This window comes from Crocodylus siamensis, chromosome 1 (assembly GCF_052110815.1).
Source record: "Crocodylus siamensis isolate JL-2025a chromosome 1, ASM5211081v1, whole genome shotgun sequence".
Lineage (NCBI taxonomy): Eukaryota > Metazoa > Chordata > Crocodylia > Crocodylidae > Crocodylus > Crocodylus siamensis.
In genome coordinates, this window is record NC_143395.1 from 58907976 (window position 1) to 58932843 (window position 24868).

Below are 24868 nucleotides of genomic sequence, written 5' to 3' on the forward strand. Positions count from 1 at the left end.
ACGTGATGAGTTGCAGCCAGTCCTCCAGAGCAGACGAGACGCGGAGGGGACTTGCCTACCCACCCACCCGGCCTCCCACTTCTGGTTCCGGCACCTAACTCGCCGCAATGGCGGTCCCCGTAGCTGCGGCTCTGCGGCGCTTCACGCTGGTGACGCCGGGCGCCGCCCCGTTCATGTCTCCGGTCCGGCTCCTGTGCGGCCGCCGCCTCCAGCCGCCCTGGAGCCGCTGGGCCGGGAGCGATGCCGCCGCCCGCTACGACGTGGTGGTGATTGGTGGTGGCCACGCCGGGACCGAGGCGGCGGCTGCGGCGGCTCGCGGCGGGGCCCGGACGCTGCTGGTCACGCATAAGATTGACACGATCGGTAACGGGGGGTCGGGGCGGAGGAGCGGCGGGCGCGGGGCCACGGGCCGGGCGTGACCGAGGCTCCTCTCGCGTCTGGCGCAGGGCAGATGTCCTGCAACCCCTCCTTCGGGGGCATCGGGAAGGGGCACCTCATGAGGGAAGTGGATGCCCTGGACGGGCTGTGCGCCCGCCTCTGCGACCACTCGGGGGTGCACTACAAGGTGCTGAACCGGCGCAAGGGCCCAGCCGTTTGGGGGCTACGCGCACAGGTGGATCGGAAGCTGTACAAGGAGAACATGCAGGTGAGAGCCACGGGGGCAGGGGGCTGGGGGGCGAGTGAGACAGGAGTAGGCTCTCAACCCTGTTGAAAAGATCTGGGTTGAACTAAAGAGGGTGAAGAGAAGATGCCCAAAGGCCTGAGCAGAAAGACGTCACAACGTTTTAGTTATTCAGAAGAGAAGCTGAGGGGATACCTCTTATGGTGCAGGCAGGAAGAAAATATGTGGTATTCCTGTGCTCTTTAATCTAGGAGTGAAAAGCTAGAGTCAAATTCACATGGTAAACGGAGGCCAAAAGATTTACCCATCGGGGTAACTCACAGTTGGAGAAACTAGCAAGAAAAATGGGGGATGCTCTTGTCTGTTGATACTGTCAAGTCAGGATGTTTTCCTGCAAGATGCGTGCCTTAGTCGAGCCCAGGTTCCTTGGCAAAACATGGGAATAACTAGATGACATTATCTGACTTTGCTGACATACAGAACTGTTTCCGGATTATCCAGTGGTCTCTGTTCTGTCATTAAAACCTGCAGATCTGTAAATAAGTAATTATTAGTTCTGCTTAGTAAATCCCAGACATCACTGCAGTAATTGAATGTTATAGGCACTTGAGTTATGCTTCTCCTGCTTTAAAATAACTTGGTAATGGAGTGGGAGAGAGAGAAGCTGCTATCCAGTAATTGGAAGTGTGTGGTTCAATGTTTGGGGGAAGATGTGTGGTCATAGGGATGGATGGACAGATACTCATACTAATTCCTTATCTCCTGATAGAAAGAAATCCTTAATACCCCATTCCTGACTGTTCGTGAGGGGTCTGTGGAAGATCTTCTCTTGAAGGAACCAGAGTCAGAACATCCAGGAAAATGCCAAGTCAGTGGGGTCCTTCTTGGTATGTACTGTAACTAGATATTAAAGGTATTTGATGCGTCACTTCCCCCTCAAAACTGAATGGAACCTTGAGAGTAAATATGCTTCAGGAATTAACTGGTAAAAGCATATATATGGCTTAGAGAGAGTATGAGTGAATCAAGACAGCTAGGTGTTACTGTTACCACTAAGTCTTTTGGAGAATGACAGTATTTAAGCTTTTGCCCTTAAATTAGTGTCAAAATCTGTCCCAAGTTGTATGAAAAGATTCTGGGGAGTTAGTTGAGTCTGCTACAGACAGAAATGCATTTCCGTCTAGTGAGTGTTTGATTTATGAACACCAGGGATCCAGGTTTTCTGTTTCCCACAGAAAACTACAGATTTCCTCTTCTAGCAGAAAAACCTGTAGATTCCACTTTTGCAAAGAGCTCTGTAGGCTGGCTGAGCTCCAGCCTGCAAGAGCTGTTTGCCCAAGCAGGCGGCAGCAGTGGGGGAGCCGGCTTCCTGCTGCTTCTGCCGCAGCTGCCTGCTGTTGGTTGCAGGGAGCTGCAGACTTGGGTCCCTGGCCCCATAGCCCTGGCAGCTGTGGGTCCCCCTCTGGTAGGGCTGGGGGGCAGGGACTGTGGGTGGGGGGCAAGATACAAGGTTAGGGTGGTGTAGGGGTTTTGGTGTCGCAGTGAAGGGCACTAGCAGGGCTGGGAGAAAGTGAGGGGGACCAGCAGGGCTGGGAGAGGCATTGGGGAGGTGTGAGGAACACCAGCAGAGCTGTGGGGGGCGGCTTTTAATTTTAGCTAGCAGTTTTGGGGCGGTTTATCAGAGAATTTGCATTTTTTTGTCAGAATTTGTGATTTTTTATTTATTTATTTTTTATCAGAGAAAACCAGGATCCCTGATGAACACTGAGCAAATTTCCTTAGCCCTGTCTCTTTTGTGTTATGTGTCTGTTACTGATTCTACCACACCTGGATGCCAAGTGATATCTTTGTTAGGAGAGTCCAAGTTCTGGATCTCCGGGGTCAGATGTATCATTTGCTAGGATGAATGTGAAAATATGAAACATAGTATTTATTTTGCATGTTGAGCTCCTGAGTTTCGTCTTGCTGATGGGGAGCTGTTCTGTGGATGAAGTTTTGTCTGGTCTGGTTGTTCCTGGCATATTAGACAGAAATTCTGAGTACTCCAGCAGCACTAGGTCTCAGCTAGAGAGGAAAGAGCAGAACCACTAAAATTAATTTCCCTAATCTCAGGCTTTGGTCTTGTCTTCTCAGTTCAGACAAAAACGAGAGACTAGCCGAGATTAGAAATGCAGGGCTCTAAATAGATCATAGTGCACCTGCTTTTATGTCTCCACTGTTTTTTCCTGTTTAAGGCAGACGCATCGGAGAATGCGGGACTGGTTCTAGGCAACAGCAGCACATCAGGGCCTTGGTTGTTAATGTGTATGTTTCTGAAAATTCTTTTACAGGTGATGGCAGCAAAGTACATGCTGGCAGTGTCATACTGACCACTGGTACCTTTCTGCGGGGGATGGTCCTCATTGGATTAGAGAGGCATCCGGCTGGGCGATTAGGGGATCCATCATCCACTGGACTGGCTCAGACTCTGGAGAAACTGGGATTTGCTGTAGGGAGGCTGAAGACTGGGACCCCACCCCGACTTGCCAAAGATACCATTGATTTCAGCGTTCTGGAGAAGCAATGGGCTGACCACCATCCCATCCCATTCAGCTTCCTCAGTGAGACTGTTTGGATCAAGGTGTGATGCAGTTTGGGCAGGGAAGGCCACTTTGTAGTATGATTAATGCAGTATTGTGCTCAGCACCTTCGGGAAGATGTAATGAGCTGTCTTTGCTGAGAAAATAGTCTGGTCGATATTATGACTCCTGTAGACAGGAGTTACCTTATTTCCGCATGAGTGCTCAGAGTTCTGCTTCTCTGAGACATCAGCTCTGAAGCAGAGGGGAAAACTAAGGTTAATGCAAATCTGCACGGCATCCCACACTTCCTTTGGAATATCAGTCTCTGATTAGGTGTGTAGAGTAGCGGATACCTGGCTTACCAGGGTTTGTTCTTCTAACTCACTCTTGAGCAATTCGTTTAACCTCTGAGCACCATTTCCACAGCAGATGTAATGGAACTATCAGCCCCTTGGAGCCACTGTAGAAGTTAGCTAATGTCTGAAATCTTCAGGTGAGAAGTGCTTGATCGATGTAAAGCATCATTGGTGGATTAAATGTAAGTAAGTCTTGATATTTTTCAGCCAGAGGATCAGCTCTTATGTTACCTGACTTACACTAACCCCAAAGTGGAGAAAATTATCCGTGATAATCTTTACCTGAACAACCATGTAAAGGAGACAACAAAAGGACCCCGGTGAGTATGAGGCATCTTGCAAGGAAATGATGTGACAGAATAGCTGAATCTGCCTAGTTCTTCCTTATTTTACTTCTGGGAGGCAGCTCGCAATCAGTGTTTACCTTCTCTCTGTGTTACCCCCTTGCACTGATGGTTGTTTCCCTCTGCAGGTACTGTCCCTCACTTGAATCTAAAGTTTTACGCTTCCCAAACCGTATTCATCAGCTGTGGCTGGAGCCTGAGGGTCTGGATTCCAATATCATCTACCCCCAAGGAATGTCACTGACACTGCCACCTGAGCTCCAGGAGCAGGTGATTACATGCATCCAGGGCTTAGAGAAAGCCAAGATGGTACAGCCAGGTGAGAGAGAGTCAAATTGCTCCATACAGTCTATATTACAAAGGGATCTAGATTTATGACCCATTGTTGTTCCCAGGCGCACAAGTTTTGAGCAAACTTGTATCCTTCTGAGCTCTTAGATCTGGAAATCATGGCACCCAGAGTGAACACACATCAGTCATTTTTAATTGGATTTTTTTTTTTATATAAACACATTTTTCCCTGAAAGTAATCCTGTTTTATTTTAACATGAAATCAAACTCTTTTGACATGCACGCTTCTTACAATCTGTTAATTAATCAAAACCTATTCAAACAATATATGATTGCAGCCAAATGTTTAAGAAAATCTGGAACCTACTAAATCACCTTGTGATGATGGCAGCCTCCTCCTCAGATATAGAGAGACTGTCTTCTCCACCTTAACTTAGTGCCATTCAAAAACCAGTTTATTCAAAATTAGAATCCAACTCAGAGTTGAAAAAGCAGGAAAGTTTGTCTTTCTGTTCCTGTGTGTAGGTAGGCTTAATGTGAGGTTGAAGTCTACTGGTTCTAGATTACTGGAAGACTTGGTAACCAAAAGCTGCATGAAGTTCGCTAATTGCAGCTAGTGCTTCCTTCCTTTAATAAATGAGCTCTTATGTAATGTAGTCTGGTGTTAACATTGTATATTTATTAAACAAAAACAAAACAGTGTTATAGTGCTGGTTTTCTGCACTTTTAGTTACATTTTGATTTAATACTGTTTTCTAAAGCTATTTGACCTATGCTACAAGTTTTAAAAAAAAACCATGATGAACAACAGTAATTCACTATTTTCTATCCTAAGAACATGTAAATGTTCACCATCTAAGGATGTTAAGGTGTATGACTGCTTAATGTTTAAATATGCATCCTGATTAGCAAAAAGTAGTGTAAAATTTAGCATAAAAATAGTGTTTAGTTACACATTAATGTGTGTTAAGGGTTACCAGCCAGTGAGCTTCTTCCTTTCTCTAAGAAATTACTAAAAAGCAAAACAAGGTTAAAATTATTTAAATTGGCAGGTGAGAAACCTTGATTTGAACAATGATTAAAATTAATGAATCCACCCAAATGATGCCTAATACGATAGAGGGTGTATTCTCCTTTTCTTGATGACAATCTCCTTTGCATATACTAGGCTATGGAGTTCAGTATGACTTTCTAGATCCTCGTCAGCTCACTGCTTCCCTTGAGTCTCGTCTGGTTCAGCGACTCTTCTTTGCAGGACAAATAAATGGCACCACAGGCTATGAAGAAGCAGCAGCCCAGGTGAGCAAAGCTGGAAGTGTGCATTTCACACTCAGAGTACACCCCAAAAAACCCGGTAATTGTAACTCAATGCCAGTGTATGCTCCCCATCGCACCTCCCCCCCAACAGTGTTGTAAACAGGATGTTGTACTGGTTATGCAAGTTAAAGATACTTTGTAGAACCACATGCACAGATTTCTCAGATACTCAGCAGCAAAACTCCTTGTTCTCAGACTGCTTTCCCACATCTGAGCATTAAGGATACTGCCTGGCCAAACAGTGAATGCACTGCTTAGTTGATGGCTGAAAGCAAAGGCTATCTGGGGGAAGGAAGAGGCAGTACTTGCTTTGCACATCAGCAGTTCCCTCCAGGCACAAGGATAGCCACAGTAAGCAGCTGGGGAAAAGTAAGGGAGAGCATCCTGAGAACCCTAGAATGGTTGCAGAAAACCTTCTCTCCCAGGAGGTAGAACATTTGTTTTTAGGACTACTGCAAGGATCAGAGACTATCTTGTATCAGCTAGCACACCTCAAATAACACAGATTCTGCCACAGATATCTGGAGGCTTGTGTGTGTGAGATATAGCAGTCCACATGGATCAGAATGAGTCAGTGTGCTGGCTTCATAGTGGCTCCTGTAACCACTTTGATGTCTGGCAGGGAGTGATTGCTGGAATCAATGCTTGCCTGCGAGTCTGTGGCAAACCTCCTTTCACTATCAGCCGCACTGAAGGTTACATTGGAGTCCTGATCGATGACCTCACCACGCTGGGCACCAGTGAGCCGTACCGCATGTTCACCAGCCGAGTAGAGTTCCGCACGTTCCTGAGACCCGACAATGCAGACAGCAGACTCACCTCCCGAGGTAGCCTATCCCTCTGTTGATTTTCTTGACCAGCAGGCCAGCCTATATAGCACCTCTCTCACTTGCACACTGTCTTTTCTCTGAAGGCTTTGAGGAAACTGGCTGTGTGTCCCGGCAACGATATGAACGAGCATCTCAAATAAAGGCTGCCATAGAGGAGGGAGTTACAATGCTAACGTCTCTTCAACTCCCTCCCTCCAAATGGTCCAGCTTGATTCCGGAGATTGTAATCAGCAGCAGTCGTAGCTCACCTGTCAGGTAAAGGTTGCTACTGATCCTTCCCTGCCTGTCCACTGCTTGCTTCTATAGGAGAGCTGCATTCTGAACCATTTTTTTTTTTTCCTCTTTGAGCACTTATGGTATTCAAGTGTCCAAACGGTAGCTTTCTAGCCGCACAAATGTATTTCTCTGATTGTACTTTCCCTGAAGTCTGTGTGGCTCAGCTTCAGAAGGAGAACTGAAATGGAGCATAGACAATGTTTGACTTGTAGTCTGGTGTTAAGAGCACTGCTGAGAAAGTCAGAGAGATGCAGGTTCAAACCCCTTCTGGGTTGTGGGGAGGAAGATAGGGCTAGAACCCCAGCAGGTCTCCAGCTTCCTGGATGAGTGCCCTAGCTATTTTGGCTAAAACATGGGAGGACTCTGCCTCAGGAAGGGGGTTGTACTAGATGACCTCTGGAGGGCTGTCTGGGCCCTACTTCCCTATAACCTGCTCCCCACTATTCTTTTTCCTGAATTTGTGCAACCCCAGCATAGAGGCAGGGCTGAAACACGCCCGGGTACCCAGGCAGGGAGCCAGGTAATAGCTTTTTTGCCAGTAGCAGGACAGATGTTGTACCCTGACTTTAACGGGGATATTTCTTCACTGGTTTCAGGTAAGTTACACTGGTGTTTACAGTTTGTATCTCCTTGTTCACACGGGTATAAATGTGTTATATGTCTGTGCCCAGAGAAGAGACATGAGTTTAGGTGTCCAGAGCAGCTCTTCCTGTGCTGCTTGCCCTCATCTGCAGGGACCCTCTGGCTGGAGAGGGTTTTTGTTTGTTCTGTTCTGCTTGATCAGTCCTTGGTGCCCCTGCACAGGCTACCAGCTAAGTTGCTCACCTCTCCTTCTCAAGTGGTGGTAACTGGGTCATCCCTGAACTAGGATTTTACCAAGCTGCATCCAGTGGGTCTGGGAATGGCTGCTTACCATTCTTGTGCAATGCACTAGCCTTGTTACAGTAGTCACTTGGTCTTGTTTTCACAGGGCTTTGGACATTCTTCAGTATCCAGAAGTCAACATGGAGTTATTGGCAAGGATTTTCCCAGAACCCCTTGGAAAGCTTGCTGAATGGAGAGAATTGGCAGAAAGACTTAAAATAGAAGGTAGAGAAGACCAAACATCATCCATGTGTTCAGTGGGGAATGAGCATGAAACCTCAGCTATCTCTGGATCTTGCGGTGTGGAAAGGCCACTGTCAGTAGAGCATCCTATTCTTCCATAAATAGACCCAAGTCCTACCTTGGAGAAAACACTGTTCTCTCTTGGCAGGGAGGAAAATTGAGTCTGTGTTAATTTTTCTTAGCCTTTTTTCCCCTCACTGCTCCAGCAGTGTATTACAGCTGCCCCAGAGTTCTCCTGCTCTGCTTTGGTTAAGAGATCAAGTCTTCTTTTGAAAACTGAGATTTGTAATATTTGTTTTTTCCAAAGCCCCTAAAACAGGGGTTGGCAGCCTATGGCCCATGGACTGGGTTGGCCCTGTCAAGCCATCTGATCCAGCCTCCAGACATGGGATGTCAGCAGCTGGATTGACCCATTTTAGGTCAGAAGCGGATGGGCAGTCACTAGGACCCAACGACCGTTGCTATCACTTCTCCCAGCAGCTGAACAGAAAAATCACCCTCCACCACTGCTTTTCCCTGCAGTACACAGGGAAGAGTGTCCACAGCTGGCAATCTTCCATGCACTGGCAAGTGAAATGACTGCCACTGAGAAGAAAAGTGCCTGCTACAAATGTTCACCCTCTACCACCTCTGAAAAGAAAAGTATCAGCAGTGGATGCGTTCCCTTTTGCAGCTCCTGGGAAAAGCAGTGGTGGCAGCAGTTGGGTCCTAGCACCTGCCCACTATGTGCTGGCCCATCTTTCACCCAAACAGGGTCAGTCTGGCCCACAGCCTAAAAAGGTTGCTGACCCCTGCTTTACTAGTGGTGAGGCTCCCTAGTCCATGGAAGCAAGGTGCCTAATTCCATAGGCATGCTTGACATTTCTACCTAGAATTTTGCTTCTGTTGTCAATAGCTCTTTTAAAGAACCATGTATTTTGTACCTACCATGTATTATTGTTTTTGTTCTCCCATCCTCTTTGCTGCCAATGCAGTTGTTTACAAGGTGTGTACATCTAATCAGCAGCAGGAAATGGAGGAAGTGCGCCGAGATGAAGCTCTCCTATTGCCAGAGGACCTGGATTATTTCACCATTAATGCATCATTGTCCCAGGAGATGCGAGAGAAACTGGACTCAGCCCGTCCCCAGACGGCAAGGCACTGGGTCAGAGGGTGGGGGTATGGCAGTAATGGCCACAAAGCACCACTTTATGCTGGCATTTGAAAATTGGGGCAGGAGGGAGGATTACCCACTTTGGCACTGAGTTGTGAGATCTTGTTTCTCCGTAGTAGGTTTGACTATCACCAGCTGGATTAAGGAGCTTCATGGTTAGGGGTCTAACCAAAGTCGAGGCAGCGGCCAGCCAATTTCAAGTGCAGATCCTGGGGTTGGCAGTAATTTCCACAGGCTGAGCACAGCAGGCCCCTCCACCCCTTGGCCAAGGGGCCCCAGTGGCCCCATCCCTTGACAGAGATTGGCTGTAAGGGCTGCCCATGTGGCCCTGCCCCTTGCTGCCAATCAGCAGCAAGGGGTGGGAGCAGCAGTCAGCCTCCTTCCCTCCGTGCCTCCCCCTAGTGGGCTGTGAAGCTAAGGCCACAAGGACTCCAGAGGGAGTCAGCATTTTATTTTCGGTAAATTTTTTAGTTAGCTTGTTTAGTTTGTTTTTCAGGGAGTCAGCCTAAAATAGTGCAGGCGCAATTTCAGTAGGTCTCTAATCATAGTATCGGACTTGGGGGCAATTTCAACTTGATTTTTGTTGCTGTTTCCATGTCTAGATTGGAGCAGTCAGCCGCATTCCTGGAATTACACCTGCTGCCATCCTTAATCTGCTGAGATTTGTGAAGACTAATCAGCAAAAGACAGCAGACATAAAACTGCCATTTAGGACTGGCAGATCCTTACCAGAGAGAAATACTGATGTGTTTGCGAAGAGTGAATTCCAGAGCTCAAATCTGAGCAGGGCTTTCTGAGGAGGTGATGGAAAACGGCTGTATTGCAGTGGACATGTGTGGAGTCTTCAGACCGTACAAGGACGGGTTTTTTGCATCTGTAACTAGCCACCTCTGACTGTGTTCTAGTAGGTATAAAGCCAACAGACCTGTATGCCTTTTGCATAGTGATCAGGAGCTCAAATAGTTTTCTTTCCAAACTTAGCTAAAAAAACATAGCTGTGTACTAAGGTTCCAGGTATGTGGGAGACAGCATCAGTCTATTTGAGAACCTGAAAAATCTTGAGGGAAGGAAAAAGGCATGAATAGGGATTGTCTCTCCACAATAGAGAGAGAAGTGCAAGATGAGTGCTAGAATGCCAAGAGCCCAGTAACTGTTGATAACTAACTCGACAGTGCCCAGTGTTGCTGTTGATTTCATGTTGTATTACCCATAGGTGTTTGTTTCCAGCTGGCCATGGAAAATACTTGTGCTCTAATAATTTCTTAGAAAGTCTTTTTATGGAAAGATGGTAAGGGGGACAGAGAACCCATATTCTCTCATGCAACTGTAAATGCAGGGTAGGCTGGGTTGAGCTGGACTCTAGGATTTCCCAGCATTCCCCCCCACACACGCGCAAATTACTCAGAGTTCAAGAAATATCGTATTAAAACAGATTAACAGCACCTAGAACTGACTAGAGAGAATAAGTATTGAAAAAGAAGCCTTAAGTGGTGGGTTTTTTTGTAGTGTAAAAGCAGTGAAATAGTTAGGTTTGACTTTTTCCAGTCTCCCATGCTTTTGATCAGGCCACAGGAGGAAAATGGTTACTCTCAGCTTTTACAAGGAGGGGTAAAAGGTGAGATGTACAACCTGGGTAGCACTGAGAAACTGCCGTGTCTCTTCTAAAACTTCAGTTAGTTTTTCATCAGTGAGCTGTTCTGCATTACAGTTATTTTTAGTCTGATATTAACTTGAAGTAATGACTATTTTTGTACATCAGAAAGAGACTGAGCATGACTCTCCTTTAAACTTAGTTTTAATTTTTCTTAAGAACATTAAAAATGAGCCAATGTGAACAAAAATGTTGTCATTTTTCTCCAGCAAAGAAACTTGTCTCGGGTTTGTAGGGATCCAGAGTCTACTACTGGTTCATATAATATATATTCTTGTTTGTATATATGTAAGTTCCTCCCTACAGGAACTGTTTCTCACTGTGTATGTACAGCATTTAACACAGTATGTCCTAATATCTATTAAGCTGTCAGTGCTACTACAGTAATATGCAGTAATAAGACTCTTGATGGAAATACAGTTGCTAGGATTGGGAGGGATGAATTAATATGCTCAGGAAACAAATTCAATTCTCTGTTTTGCCACAGACTTCCTGTCTGATCTTTGTAAGAGGCTTTGCCCTGAATCTCACTTCCCTATCTATAAAATGCTCCCTTTTTTAGTACCCTTGGGAAGAGAGAGAAAGAAAGAAGTAACTTAAAGAATGAAGCACCTAAAAACCTATAAATCTCCACACTGATCTAAATAAGGTAATGTAGTATTGCAGATTGGAGGAATTTATGAGGGTGATCGCACTGGAGCAGGCTACCTAGGGAGGTTGTGGAAAACTCGAAGTTTTCAAGAGTAGAACAGAGAGATGCTTGGCTGTGATGGTTTAGTCGGGGATGATCCTGCCTTGAACAGGGGGCTGGGGTAGATGACCTTATGAGATCCCTAGATGATCTTATGCTTGTATGAAGTTGCTGGGTCAAAACAGACATGAATTTTATCCTGAATCTGGTTGTCCTGGTCTTTGACTCGCAACAAAACATGCATAGGAACATCATTTACACATGCAGCCTGAATGGTAATTAACTCAAATTAGCCCTGGTTGTCCTGTGGGAAATGTTATTATGGGTACTTCACAGGCTAAAAATAGATTCTACATCTATTGGTTCCTGGAATAAAAGGCTTTGTTCCAGATGGGAAAAATCCAATGCATGTTTTTAGCCTTCAATTTACGGTCACATCAGCTCTAGGATTACTGTTGAAATCTAGGGTGCTGTCTATGTGGCTTTATTTTATACTGGGCCTAAATGCAGTAGCATGATTTCTCATGCCTCTTCCCAAGGCAGAATTCTAGTTCTTCACCTTCCTGTTAAGCAGATAACAGTGGCAAACTGTTAAAAAAGGATCCCGAAGCACAGTCCTTCCATTAATAAAGCTACATAAAAGTAGGTCTGCTCAAGCCTGAGAAGAAACTTGCTTACTTTGCTGCAAAAGGATTTTTGCCAACCTAAAGAAAAATAACGAGAAGGCTGAGAGACTGGAAACAGTGGGACTTCCTGGTATGATGAGCTAACATGATAGAACTATAAAATCAGAAATGAATGGGGGGAACCAATGTTTCCATAGACTCTTGGTATGAACAAGGGAACATCTAAAGACATTTTAAAGAGAGATATATTGTATTTGTGGGATTCCCCTGACAGTGGTGTTTACTGAAGCAAGGGTGTTGGCAAGCCAATAAAGGATTTTTTTCTGTAGAAAGTAAACACACTTGCTTCCGTGTTAAGAAACTCCCCTTCCTCCATGAACATTCTGGCCACCACAGACATATACCTACTGGCAGCATCTTGCTGCTGTTGGGACAGCTGTCTCCTTCCTGCCTTAAACCTCCACGATCCAAGGCTATGAGTCCTGTTTTCCAAACTAGGTGTTTGGCAGCTCCATATAGTAGAGTCACTGCTTTCCTTTAGAGCCGTTCAGGGTGCAGGTACCTTGATCAGCAATTAATACTTGTAATGCAAAAGCTTTACAGTCAGTTTGCCCATTCAAGCCAGGAATACAAGTGGGTCCCTCAAACTGATCAGGCCTGGTCTCTGTGGTGAAGCACCTTCGAATAGCAAATCATGGAAAGTTACCAAAAGCAATGCTGATGATGTAAGCCATTAAGAAAGGACACATCAAGGGAAAGGCTTAGAGGGAAAAGATTGAGCAGACCAGGCTTTTGAGTTAGCAGGAGGTGTGGGAGGGATTGCTAGTTACAGGGCTGAGCAAAGTCTAAGAAGACAAACCTAGAGCCTCCTGCCTCAGGACAGACCAGCAGATGGCACAAGGAGGAATTAAGTGGAACAAGGGGTCTTATAATCAGGAAGTCTGTTTTATAACATACTGTATTCTGTCATGGTATGTCTCGATTAAAGAGTACTGTTGTTTTTAGAAACAAGAAGTCCTGAGAGTCAGTCTCAAGTCTGACTAGGCCTGGAGATGGGCTAGTCAAAGTACTGGTCAGATTTCAGCTAGCAGGATCTAATCAGTCTTATAGGCAACTGCACCTTGCTGATTCCAAATTACTGTACAAGCACTCTTTTCTTCACCAAGGACTTTGAGGAAGGGATCCACTCAATACTTAAGCACAAACAGTAGAGACTCTGAATTCTTCTTTATGTCTGCGGAGAGCATTGGCTTTGATGGAAGCAGTTCCTTGTAGTAACAATCTTGTCTTGGTTAGTTTAGGTGCTGAACACAACGTAGTTCCTTAGTGAAAATCTAGTTGTTATACTTGTCACTCACAAATTGAGCAGATCCTACCAACAGACAGGACAAAGCAGACAAAATTGGTTTTGCAGGAACTAAGTTGAAGTTTTAAAAGTCCATTCCTGGGATAATATAGCTGACTTTCCCTAGCTGACTTCCTGCTCTTGGGGCAGGGGCCTGGACTCTGATCTCCCAAGGTCCCTTCCAGCCCTAATGTCTAAGAAATCTATGAAATATACCTATTAGCCAGCACTCTTAGTAACTCACTCTTGTCCCTTCTGTTTACAGGTCATGTTTTAAAACAGAAGGGCTAGTGCTAGAGGGGAGAGAAGGTTATGAGGATGTGTAAGCTGTTATCTGGTGTGGATTCACGTTGGCTAGATATCATATTTTGGTTCTTGGAGCTTTAAATGGGATAAAAATGTTTCTCTCCTCTGCTTATGAAACTGCTGTTGAATGCCAAGTCCAGGCATGTCTCTCCATGAATCTGTTATATCAGATGTCAGGTATGGGACTCTCGGTCCCGGCTACAAAGCAAAGGGGGCTCCCAGCCATGAAAGCCTGCTTCTTGCTGATGCAGGGGGGAGGGGAGCCAGTATCAAGCTTCCTCTATACCAGCAGTAAGGCACAATTGGATCTAACGTGCAATCCCACAGTCAGACCTCCTAACGTACACATGTGGTGTGGCAGGAGGCGCAATTATGTGGATCACATATTGGATCCAATTGTGCTTTTACCTGCCTCTGTAGAGTGGGTCTCAGTTTCAGTTCCTTTATTGAGGTTTGTTTGTTGCTTCAGCTGTATGCTGAGTTTAAGAAACATTGAGACAAGGCTTTGCAATGAAGTGAAAAGCATTTTGTTTTGATGCTGGTGGATTCGTGCCAGTTAAAACCTACTGAGCATAGAGTTTTGTGGTTGTGTTTCACTGAATCATGATGCATCTGTTTCCTGATAGCTAGCTGCCTAATATTGTTAAAGCCACAATTTATAACTAAACACTAGACCTTTAAAAATCAAATGCAAACATAGAGATAACTTCATCTCCATTATTAGGAAGATTCTCTTCTAGAGCTCATTAATGTTAGGAAGCTTTCCAGGAAGAGAATGTTTTGTACCCCTATGTAGGCCTATGTCAAATCTAGCTATGCCACCAAAAATAAAAAATAATTAGGGGTACACCAATAAAGATTTTTTTGGCCAATACTGATGGCCGATGATTAGCCATACCATACAATACCTAGCCAATATGCAGCTCACAGCTTGGAGAGCAGCGTCCAGGCACTAAGTCTGTGGGGAGGAAGGGACATCGGGGAGGGAAGGGGTGCAAGGTGGCAGATCTAGGCCCCCATGGTGAGGGAGAGAGTGGAACTAGGACAGGCAGGGGGAGGTGCTGCCCAGCCGGGGGCGGGGAGCGGAGCACAAGACAGAGCCAAAGGCAGCTCATCTGGGGGTGGAGGTGGGTGCAGTTCTCTGCCACGGCATGTACCCCCCATATTTGTGCGAGGAGTTAGGGGTCGAAGAGAATGTCCACCTCCAGGAAAAGGTCACCCGGTTGAGTAAGGAATTAGAGGACGTGAGGGACTCCAACAGTGTGGCATGTGAGGCTGCGCGAGCTGCCCAGAGTCTCTTGGAGACCTAGAACAGAGGGAAGGAAAGATTATGATAGTGCGCATGGCCACTTCCCTCCAGAAGAAGGCACAGTTGGTGCAGGCCTTGGAGCCCCCCTTTGAGAAGGTGCAACAGTGCCTGTATGGTGAAAAACCAGAAGTTGAGCTTTAGGAAGATCACGGGGAGGGGACGGATGAGGGGAAGGAAATTGATGACAAGCCTGGTGCCAAACCGCCCCCATATGTCCCCACCTAGAGGGAAGAGCTCGGCCAAGCATTCCCAGTAGTGGTGACTCACTCAGGACCGCAAGGGGGAAATCCCCCAACAGAGATGTGCTTCTTTACCCGTGCAAAGATTCGAGATATACAGAAGCAGCGTAAGTCCAAACCAGGAGAGCCAGTGATAGACTGGCTAGTCCAAATGTATAGTGAAGGGGCCTCCGCAATATCAGTGAGCCAAACCAAGGTGGCCCAACTTGTCCTGCACCCTGAGCTCCAGTTGAATCAGTATGCAGGAGGTGATAAAAACGTTACTTTGTTTTCTGCTGCACTACAGGCGACCACCGCCAGTTATGGTAATATAGAAGAGCTTAACCCCACCCCTCGGGCGTGGGCCAGTTTGGAGGAGGCTGTCCTCTGCTTGTATCAGTTAGCGCTAACTAAAATCCTTCATGCAGGAGTTTGGACTCACACACCAAATGCAGAAGTTGTGACAGCACCATTGAAGAAGAGGTGTTGCCAACAAGCACCAACAGAGTGCACCTCAGCCCTGTTGGCCTTGGAGCTATATGTGGTGAATCACCCGGTAAGAGATGCAATCCAGCGATTAGTGCAGCTTCTGCCCATTTTGCAGAAGCCGGGTTTTGCCAAACGGATGAAAATCGCCAAGGCCATAGCAGTGGCCCCTAATACCCTAGAATTGCTGGGACAAGCTAGGGAAGGCCAGTCTAAGACTCCACAAACAAGAATGTGGAAAAACTTGTTGGCTGCCAGTTTCAATAAGGTGCAAATTGATGGACTGCCCATCAATGTCCTGCAAGGGCTGTGGGCTAAACACTGTAGCGAAGGGACAAGCCTGAAAGTGGAGCCTTCTGCACCGCCAGCAGTGTCACCAGAAGGATTCTCTGCCCTAAGAGCAGAACTGTTGACATTTTCCCAGGCACTTGCGGAGCTGCCAGCATTTACCTCCCCTGATTGCATGGCACTAAGAAGTCCAGGCAGCCCAAACCCAAGGATGGGGGAGGTAGTGGGCCAAGGACCAGTATCTAAAGTTAATATTAGACCCTTCATTCAGATACCCGAACAGATTTAATTAAGTAAAAGTAAAAAGTCAATCAATATGCTATTAGACATAAGAATCCCTTATCAGGTAATCAGGGTTGGAAGCACTAGACCAGAACATATTGTCCAAGCGAGCCTTGTGCTACCTAATGCTCTTGTGCTACCTAATGGCTCTAAGGTAACAGCGGCAGCTGTTAAAGGGGGGGGACTTAAAGGGGGACCAAGCTTACTGGGACTTAATATACTAAGAAGACAGCAGTTTACCCTTGAGTGAGAAAACTGGCAGTTTAGGTGCGCAGTACACCTCACCAGAAACCTAAAGAAACGGTTATAATGACCGTAACTCGATGTAGCATAATCCCACTAACCCTGCCTCTCAAGAAAAGAGTACACCGGCCCCAGTGTCAAACTCCTCCCGAGGCCACCCAACCTATCCAGCGTATTATCAGCCAGCAGTTAGAAGACAGAACTATTATCCGAAACCACTCTCTCTATAACAATCCAGTGTGGCCAGTGCATAAGCCAGATTGGGGGTGGCGACTGAATATTGACTCTCGAGCTTTGAATGCTAATACTAACCCCTTGATGGCTGCCATCCCGTCACTACCAGCCTTAACAGAAAGCATCTGGTGTTATGGGCCCGCATAGATGGGATCCGTTGATATCAAAGACGTGTTTTTTGCTATTCCCATCCATGAGAGTTGCTAGCCAATCCTGACCATAAATATACCTTACAGGCCTTTAAAGACGCAGTAACTGTCCATGCCTCCCTAGCAGCATGACATCCCCAAGGAGAGCTTTAGCTCCATATAAGTGTCTCGGAAGGGGGACCACATAAGAGCCTGGGGCAGAAAGAGTCCTCCGAGGCAGAAGGAAAACCCCTTAGATTTTAAAGCTGAGGCTAGAGAAGGGCAGAAGCAAGGTATACTCTCTTAAAACAAATGTGTGTAGCAGTGATGGCCCTGGAAGCCACAGAAGCGTTAAGCGGGGAATTACCTACAGTTATCACCTGGGATCCGGGTTTTCTGTTTGCCATGGGAAAATGGAGAAAACCACAGATTCCCTGTTTTTATCGGAGAAAATGCAGATTTCTCTTTTTAGCAGAGAAATCTGTGGATTCTCCGCTGTTGCAAAGAGCTCTTGCAGGCTGGCACAGCTCCAGCCTGCAGGAGCCAATTGCAAAAAGGGCCAGAAACCCCACAGCCCTGGCTGGAGCGGGAGGGGGAGGGCAGAGCCTGAGCCTCTGAGGCAGCCAGGGCTGGGCCCAGGCTCACACTTGCCCTTCACTCCTGGAGCATGGAGGTAAGTGGGACTGTGGGACAGGGCTGTGCCCAGAGCTGTGTGGCCCGCAGCAGCAGTGTGGCATGGGGTGGTGGTGGCTGAGTAGCACACAGCCATTCCCAGCCCCAACACTGCTCCACTGGCACCAGCTGCACAGCTCTAAGCACAGCTCCGCAGCAGCAGCAGCAGCAACAGGTTTTGTACACGGAAGCTGTCACCACTGGCACAGACAGCCCCACAGGCAAGCAGCAGCAGCCGCCTGTGCCAGCGGTGACTGCCTCTACCTCCAAGACCTCCCACTGCCACCACAGAGCTATGCTCAGAGCTCTGCAGCCAGCAGCAGCGCCACAGGGTGGTGGGGATGGCTGCGTGCTGCCCAGCCAACACCACACTGCCGCTGTCGCCCAGCGGCTGGCCGCACAGCTCTGGGCACGACTCCACGGTAGCAGCAGGAGGTTTTGGAGGCAGAGGCCATCACTGCCATAACGGGCCTCCAGGTAAGCGGCAGCACTGCATGCAAGCCCAAGCCCCCTCCCCCCCATGCACCCCCATCCCTCGCCATGGCTGCAGAGCCAGCCACAGAGCAGTGCTCTGGCTGTATGCCAGCCTCCCTCTTCCCCTCCCCCAGGCAGCCGGCCAGGCAGCATGTGTGCAACCCGCACATAGTGGGCACCACCATGCTGTGCCCCACATCACTTGCCTGCAAAGCCTCCCACAGAGGAGCACTCCTGGCCTCACTCCCAGTGGTGATGTGCTGCATGGGGCCGGCAACACCTCCCACTCCCTGAGCCCCCAACCATCTTCTCCAGCCCTGCCCCACAGTCCCCAAGTCCCACTTACCTCTTTGATCCAGGGGTGAAGGGCATGGCTCCATGGTGGCAGTGCTTGCCTGCAAAGCCTCCCAAACCTGCATGCAGCTGCCATCACAGAGTCATGCAGCCGGTTGCAGGGCATGCTGCTGAATGCAAACCCCCCGTTCCACCCCCCGGCCGGGCAGCACATGTGGCCTGCAAATGGTAGTTGCCACCGCACTGCAGCTGCCGCGCCCTGCACCATTTGCTCACAAAGCCATTCAGGTGGCTGTGGGATGGTAGCACAGGGCGCAGTGGCAGAGTTGCAGTAGCGGCCTCCGTGTGCGAACCTCCTGTCAGGCCAGCCAACATGTGTGTGGCCCACAGTGGCACCCCTGCCCTCACCCTCCCAGCCCTGCTCCTGGGAGTGGGCACAGGGGTGCATTTCCCCCTTTCTTGATCTATCCCCCCAGCACCTTCCCTTCCCCCCACCCCACCCTGCCCTACCCCTTCCCCTCACACACACTTACCTGCTGGGATGGGTGTCAGTGTCTGTGTCTGCATGTCTGTGGGTCTAGGGGGCTGTTATGAGGGGCATCAGGAGGGCTGTTGAGACGGGAGGGAGTGTGGGGCACCAGCAGCACTGGGAGGGGCTGGGGGGGACCTTTAATATTTAGCATGGATTTGGGGTTTTTAATCAGAGAATTTGCAGTTTTTAATCAGAGAAAACCAGGATTCCTGGTTATCACTACTCCAATACCTATTCTGGGAATGGCTCTGTCAGACCACCAGCTGCCACCTAGGAGAAGAGCCCAAGACACCACAGTCCAGAAGTGAATTTATTACATCATGAGCCAGGTCCAATGAGTAACTCCAAAGGGACGGCCTGCATTAGTTGAAAGGGTCACAGAAAATACGATTAATGTTTATCCCAACAAAACAAGCTGCACTAAACCTTTACCCATCAAAGAAGCACCTTCTTTCTCACCTGAGATGGAGGCCTCAGCCGATGTTGAAGTCTAGTTTATGGACAGGTCTGCTCGAGGTCATGCCTGGAGGAGAGTCACCTTAAAGATTCAAGACAGCAAGCAAGTAGTAGTACAAGGCCTCAGAAAAAGTGCGCAGTACGCCAAGCTCAGCGCAGTGCTCGCTGTGGTGGAATGTGAATTGTTAAATGGTTCACGTCCTGTAAAGCCCATTTACATTTATAGCAACTCCTGGATGGTGGTGGAGGGATGCACTAAATGGCTACCCCTATGGAAAAAGGAAAACTTTAAAAGACGAAGACAAGACATTTAGAGCCACAAAAAATAGAAGACCTTGTAGAAATTAGCCCAATATGAGCTTCCCCTACACATCCAACATGGTAGTGTAGCACATCGAAATAAGGTGAGAGAAGGCCCAGAGGCAAAGTAGAATAGGTGAGTTGATCAGCTGCCCAGGTAAGAGGGCGGTAAAACCTTGTATGTTGAAGAAGACAATAGAGCAGCTAGTCCATTATTGCCCAATTCCTCCTCCCACTGCACACCTGGAGAACGAGCCGCAAAATGGGTACATCAACAACATGGGCATCCCAGGCACAATAGAACCACCCGCTTGGCTGCATCTTGGGGCATTCATATAACTAAAAAGAAAGTACAAGAAATAGTTGATCCATGCATCACCTGCCGAGAGGTCAAGATGCAACTAAAGCCTTTCCCTACTGTCCCGTTGTCATTGCATAGGAGAAAGGTAGCTTAGCAAGTATGGCAATACAATTTCATAGGCCCCCTCCCTCGAACTTCCTGTAAGCAACAATACGTATTTGTAGCTATAGAAGTTATCACGGGAATAATGTTCACCCCGCCTCAGCAAGAGCTACTGCCCAGGACACTTGTGCAGCACTAGAAACTCTGCTAGCTGTGTATCCATCGCCCATAGAACTACAGAGCAATAATGGCCCTCACTTTCACAATCATCTTGTGTATGACTAAACCACAAAACATAGCATGTTATGGACATATCACATCCCATACCATCCGCAGTCTAACGGATTGGTAAAGCAAGCCAATGGCATCCTCAAATGCAATTTGCAGTTGGCCACTGGCACAGCTCTTAAAGACTAGGACTTGCACCTAGATCAAGCTGTCAATTAGGCCAATAATCAACCTTGTTCAGGAGGTAGCCCTATGCAACAGGCCTTTGATTAGGTGGTCCCCACGAGCCAGCAGTGTGAGCAACACAGGGATACTGACCCAAGAAAGCTCCAGGCAGGAGATTGGGTGGTAGTGAAGCATCCTCAGGGAGATAAATAGAAGGAGACACCATTGGCCAAAAGTATGCATAATACCTAGCAGGTATTTAAGTCAAATTCATCTAACGGGAGCCAAGCTTCTTCTTGTCTTGTTCCTATAGATTAGATCTGTCCACAAATGCGGCCACAGCCATTCCTAATTGAGCCTGCTATTAACAACAAGTCCTACTCTATCATCTGTCTAAATTAACTGGCACCATAAAGTGATAGACTGTTATAATTGTATTCTTTTTACTAATGCCTTATTGTGTTTCCTGGGTAGGGCATGTCTACTTCCCTTATCATCTAGATATTAATAAACTTACTCCTAAAGATCTAAAAGAGTGGCCTGACCCAGAAGAGCATTCCCCAGAACTGCGTATGCGCTCAGATGACCTTCATGCAGTCCAGCCACAGTATCCATATTAAAAAAAGCCCGCTATCCTGGAGCAAGTAAAATCCTAGTCTCTGAGTAGAAGAAACAAAATAGTTGACTGGCAAGGTGGTAAGTGTCAGTACGCCTGTGGCACCAGTTATTATTTTGGGTTCATTCCCTACCTGAAAGTTAAAATGGCTAACTGTAGGAGGGGAGGTAATTATTGTAGCTCTGCTCGTTTATAAGTTTGTTGTTACATACTTCCTGAGGGAAACCCCATTAAGCTCAACGCCCCTGAGTCTGTGCCCCCAATAGTGTATTCTGCCTCGGTTCAGCCTCTCAAGCCACTGTGTTTATAAGAAAATCTACCCCCTCCCATTCCTATGACTAACAACGCTCTCCAGTGGTGGTGTGAAGTCCACCAGATAGGAGGGCGTGCTACAGGTTAGAACAAAGTCATTACATAGTTGATATATCATACCTACACAGAGGCGTGGTGAAATGGTACCCACTTTAATACAACCAAAAGAAGGCTGTATCCGCAAGTCTCCACCACTTATCCCCATCCTTTTATACCGGTAGGATTCCTAAAGCAAATTAGCGCTATAATTCTGCCAGGGCAATGCCGTTTCACCAACCCAGTACCGTATCATCCCCATGAGCAACAGTAGGAACTCTTCCACTCTTTGAGAAGTGAAGCATAGTTACGGGCTCTCAAAGAAGGAAGGATAAATGTGACTATTGTCTCTGGCTGTTCCCCCCCAGGAGGCCCCAACACTAACCGCGTATAACTCCCCACCTTGGTGGCAGTCACAGGTTAAAATCCCAACCCTCCTAAACACTTCATTGTTCACTGCCTCAGAACAATAGGATGTCCGAGCTACCTTTCCAAACTGTTCAGCAGGAGCCCGCGAAGGGTTACTTAGGTGAGAATGGCCAACCATTTTCCGTTCCACAAATACAATTAGGCCCTGCCATCGAAAAGATGCTCCAAGTTATCTTTAAGACAGACTTAACTTGGCTCTGAATGTATAGAATTTAGATAAGTCCCAGAAAAATACTGAAAGAGTAGCCAATCTCTGACAGGCAGTAAGGTTGCTCACTAAGGGAGGCATGCTCGACAGAAAAACTTTAGAGCACACTGATGAATTGCTAACTAATGTAAAATTAAAGACAGTCTGTCTTACCCAGGCCATGATAGACACTGCTTTTAGAGCAGACAGAAATCAAACCTAGAGTACTGCTTGTGTGCATGTTCAGTTATCATTAAACATGCATTTTTCCTAAGTAATAAACAACGTTAAAAATAAAGAATGCCCCCCTGGCTTAGAGCATCATAGAATGCCTGCAACATTTAAAGAAAGATACCCCTATGAAAGTACCTGAATTACCACTTAGGAAGGCTGTAATAAAAGGAAGTGTTCATTCCTAGTGCAGGGGGTAAAAAATAGAAACTAGACCACTGCTTATTTGCTTAGCACGGGGCAAAGAAGAAGCCTTTAAGACTAGAATCTGCATTGCCCCGTATGGGAGATGGTTACCCCAAATGGCCCTCAGTGTGTAACACAATCCCCTTTCATTCAAATTAGTAACAACTTAATTAGATTAGAGACCCTATGGAGAGGATGGCCTCTCAGCCCACCCAACATAACCTGCGTACACAAACTACCTAATGTTTCCTATGTAACAATAGGGCAATGTGTTTGTTAAGAGAGACCAGGTCACTTATTGTATGAAAATAGTACCACCTGGGTTTTGTATAATTCATGTTGCTTGAAAGCTAAGAGTAGAGCTGTTATTCTGCTACAATTAAGTAACCGTACTATTGCCCTGAAATAGCCAGAAATTTCTTCTGAGACTATAACTCAACTTTACAATACCCACTTCATGGGTATCAGATGTAGACATGCCACAGTTAGAAAACTATAATGAGGCAAAAGATAGGCTTTCAATGTAGATAAATGCAGGGTGCTGCACCTTGGGAGAAGGAATCCACAGCATACATACAAGCTGGGGAGTTCCCCTCTTGAAAGCACAGAAGCGGAATGGGATCTTGGAGTCATTATTGACCAATGCCAGCAAGGCCAGCCATACCTTGGCATGCATCCAAAGGTGCATCTCAAGCCAATGTGATACTCCCCCTCTATGAGACTTTGGTCAGGTGACAGTTGGAGTACTGTGTCCAGTACTGGGTGCCTCACTTCAAAAGGTATGTGGCCAGCCTGGAGAGGGTTCAGAGGAGGACCACCTGCTTGGTGAGAGGGCAGCAGAACAGGCCCTATGGGGAGAGGCTGAGGGACCTGAACCTGTTCAGCCTCAGCAAGAGGAGCCTGAGGGGGGACCTGGTGGCTGCCAAAAAACTCATCAGGGGAAATCAACAGCAAATAGGTAGAGCCCTTTTCTCCCCAGCACCACCTGGGGTGACAAGGAACAATGGTAATAAGCTGACGGAGAATAGGTTTAGGTTAGAGATCAGAGGGCAATATTTTACAGTTAGGGTGGCCAAAATCGGGAACCAACTTCCCAGGGAAGTGGTCCTCGCCCCTACCTTGAGCAAATTCAAGAGGAGGTTGGATGATTACCTGTCTGGGGTCTTGTGAACCCAGCATTCATTCGTGCCTGTGGCAGGGGGTCAGGCTAGATGATCTGGTCAGGTCCCTCCTGACCCTAGCTACTATGAAACTACTACTATAAGCTGCGAAGCCTTAAAGCAAAAACTCAGCAAAAAACTCAGTTGGCCCTCCTTGCTCAGGAGGGTAGACAGATCATCAGTTTAGCTGTCAATGTGCTCAAGCTATGTAAATGGTACAATGTGATTTGCACTGTTTGCATGTCACTGGGTATCACCTCAGCTACATGACTGACCATCTTAAGCATCATAGTGCTCTGTATTGCCCTAGTGGCAACAGCTAAATAGTGTTTTAACCATTGTTGTCATAAATCTGTTCATTCACAGGTCCATGCTATGCAAGTTAAATTTAAAGATCCCTCCCTGTTCCCTGATGTAGCTCATGTAGCTTTAGCATATCAACTGTAGCTATCACAGTGCTTCAACAAGCAAGGGGTGGAGTATGACAGCTGAGAGTTGTGTCTGTGTAGTGAAGGTGCTTGCTGAATGCTCTGTGAGGATTAGTCCAGGTGTTTCTTGTTGTTCATTCATGCATTGTGAGCTGTATGTTGCCGCTAAAAGTTTAATTAAAGTAAAAGATTAGTGAGGCCTTGTAAGTAGTGAGGTCTTGTATGTAGTGATGCAGTTAAAATTAACCTTATCAGGAAAATGCAAAGGCTTGTACAGCTATTAGTCAGTCATAAAGAAAGTTCACAGCGTAAGAGTGTAAGTAGCTGTGAGTCAACAGCGTAGCTCAGAAGTTATAAATTGGCTAGCACATCCAGAAATCAGCACAAGGAAGATGTAGCATTGTAAGAGAAGCTACTAATTTAAAAATTAGCTGCTGACCTGGGTTCATTGGGCCAATAGATCTCAAGGAGCCCGAAGACTAAATACCAGAGTCCTTCCCAGTACCCCTCAGACAGCGCAGGTTGAAGACACCTGACCTTGCTGAGCTTTATAGAAGAGGAACTCATCATACATCAGGCATCAGAGGGGACTGTCAATAAGTTGCCAATGCAAATTGTTACTGTCTGTCATTGTTGTCTTGTTATACTACATGTAGTTGTGTGTTTGTTAAGTCAATAAACCTTTCTTACCTTTTTACTCCCAACCACTCCCTCATTCCCAAACCCTCCCACTGGCAGCTAAGACAGGGACTAATAAGCATAGCCTATGAGATTAAAGAGGAAAATACCAGGCAACCTAATGATTTGTCAATTAAGAAATTTGTTGTTTGTTCACATATGCTGCCTTCCTCCCATGCAGGGCTTCATGTGGGCTGTGTTATTTGGCTGGCCTTGCCATGGCCTCTGTCTCCGCTTTCCCCACTTCCATCAAAGGACCTGGCAGCTGCTCTAAACAGCAGCTGTGTCTGACCTTCTGTATTATTAGCGGGGATCCTGGTTTTCCATGATAAAAAATTGCAGATTCTCTGACATAAAACCCCAAATCCGTGATTAAAATTAAAGGCCCTCCACAGCTCTTCTGGTGCCCCTCTTTGC

The 24868-nt window shown here is 46.9% G+C and overlaps 1 protein-coding gene across 2 annotated transcripts; it reads left to right on the top strand.

Annotated features, from left to right (window-relative positions):
• Window positions 1-57: 57 nt before the first annotated feature.
• Window positions 58-10698, top strand: MTO1 (mitochondrial tRNA translation optimization 1). 2 transcript variants are annotated; one of them, XM_090034939.1, is made up of 12 exons: window positions 58-363; window positions 447-646; window positions 1392-1509; window positions 2953-3242; window positions 3747-3859; window positions 4012-4202; window positions 5343-5473; window positions 6114-6318; window positions 6405-6576; window positions 7568-7686; window positions 8679-8848; window positions 9460-10698. In XM_090034939.1, exons 1-12 carry the CDS (start codon window positions 108-110, stop codon window positions 9652-9654), a joined length of 2160 nt encoding a protein of 719 aa, XP_089891065.1. In that variant the 5' UTR covers window positions 58-107; the 3' UTR covers window positions 9655-10698. The 2 variants fall into 2 exon arrangements, with proteins under 2 accessions (XP_089891065.1, XP_089891070.1); XM_090034944.1 differs by having other exon boundaries at window positions 62-363; window positions 8679-8836.
• Window positions 10699-24868: the final 14170 nt, after the last annotated feature.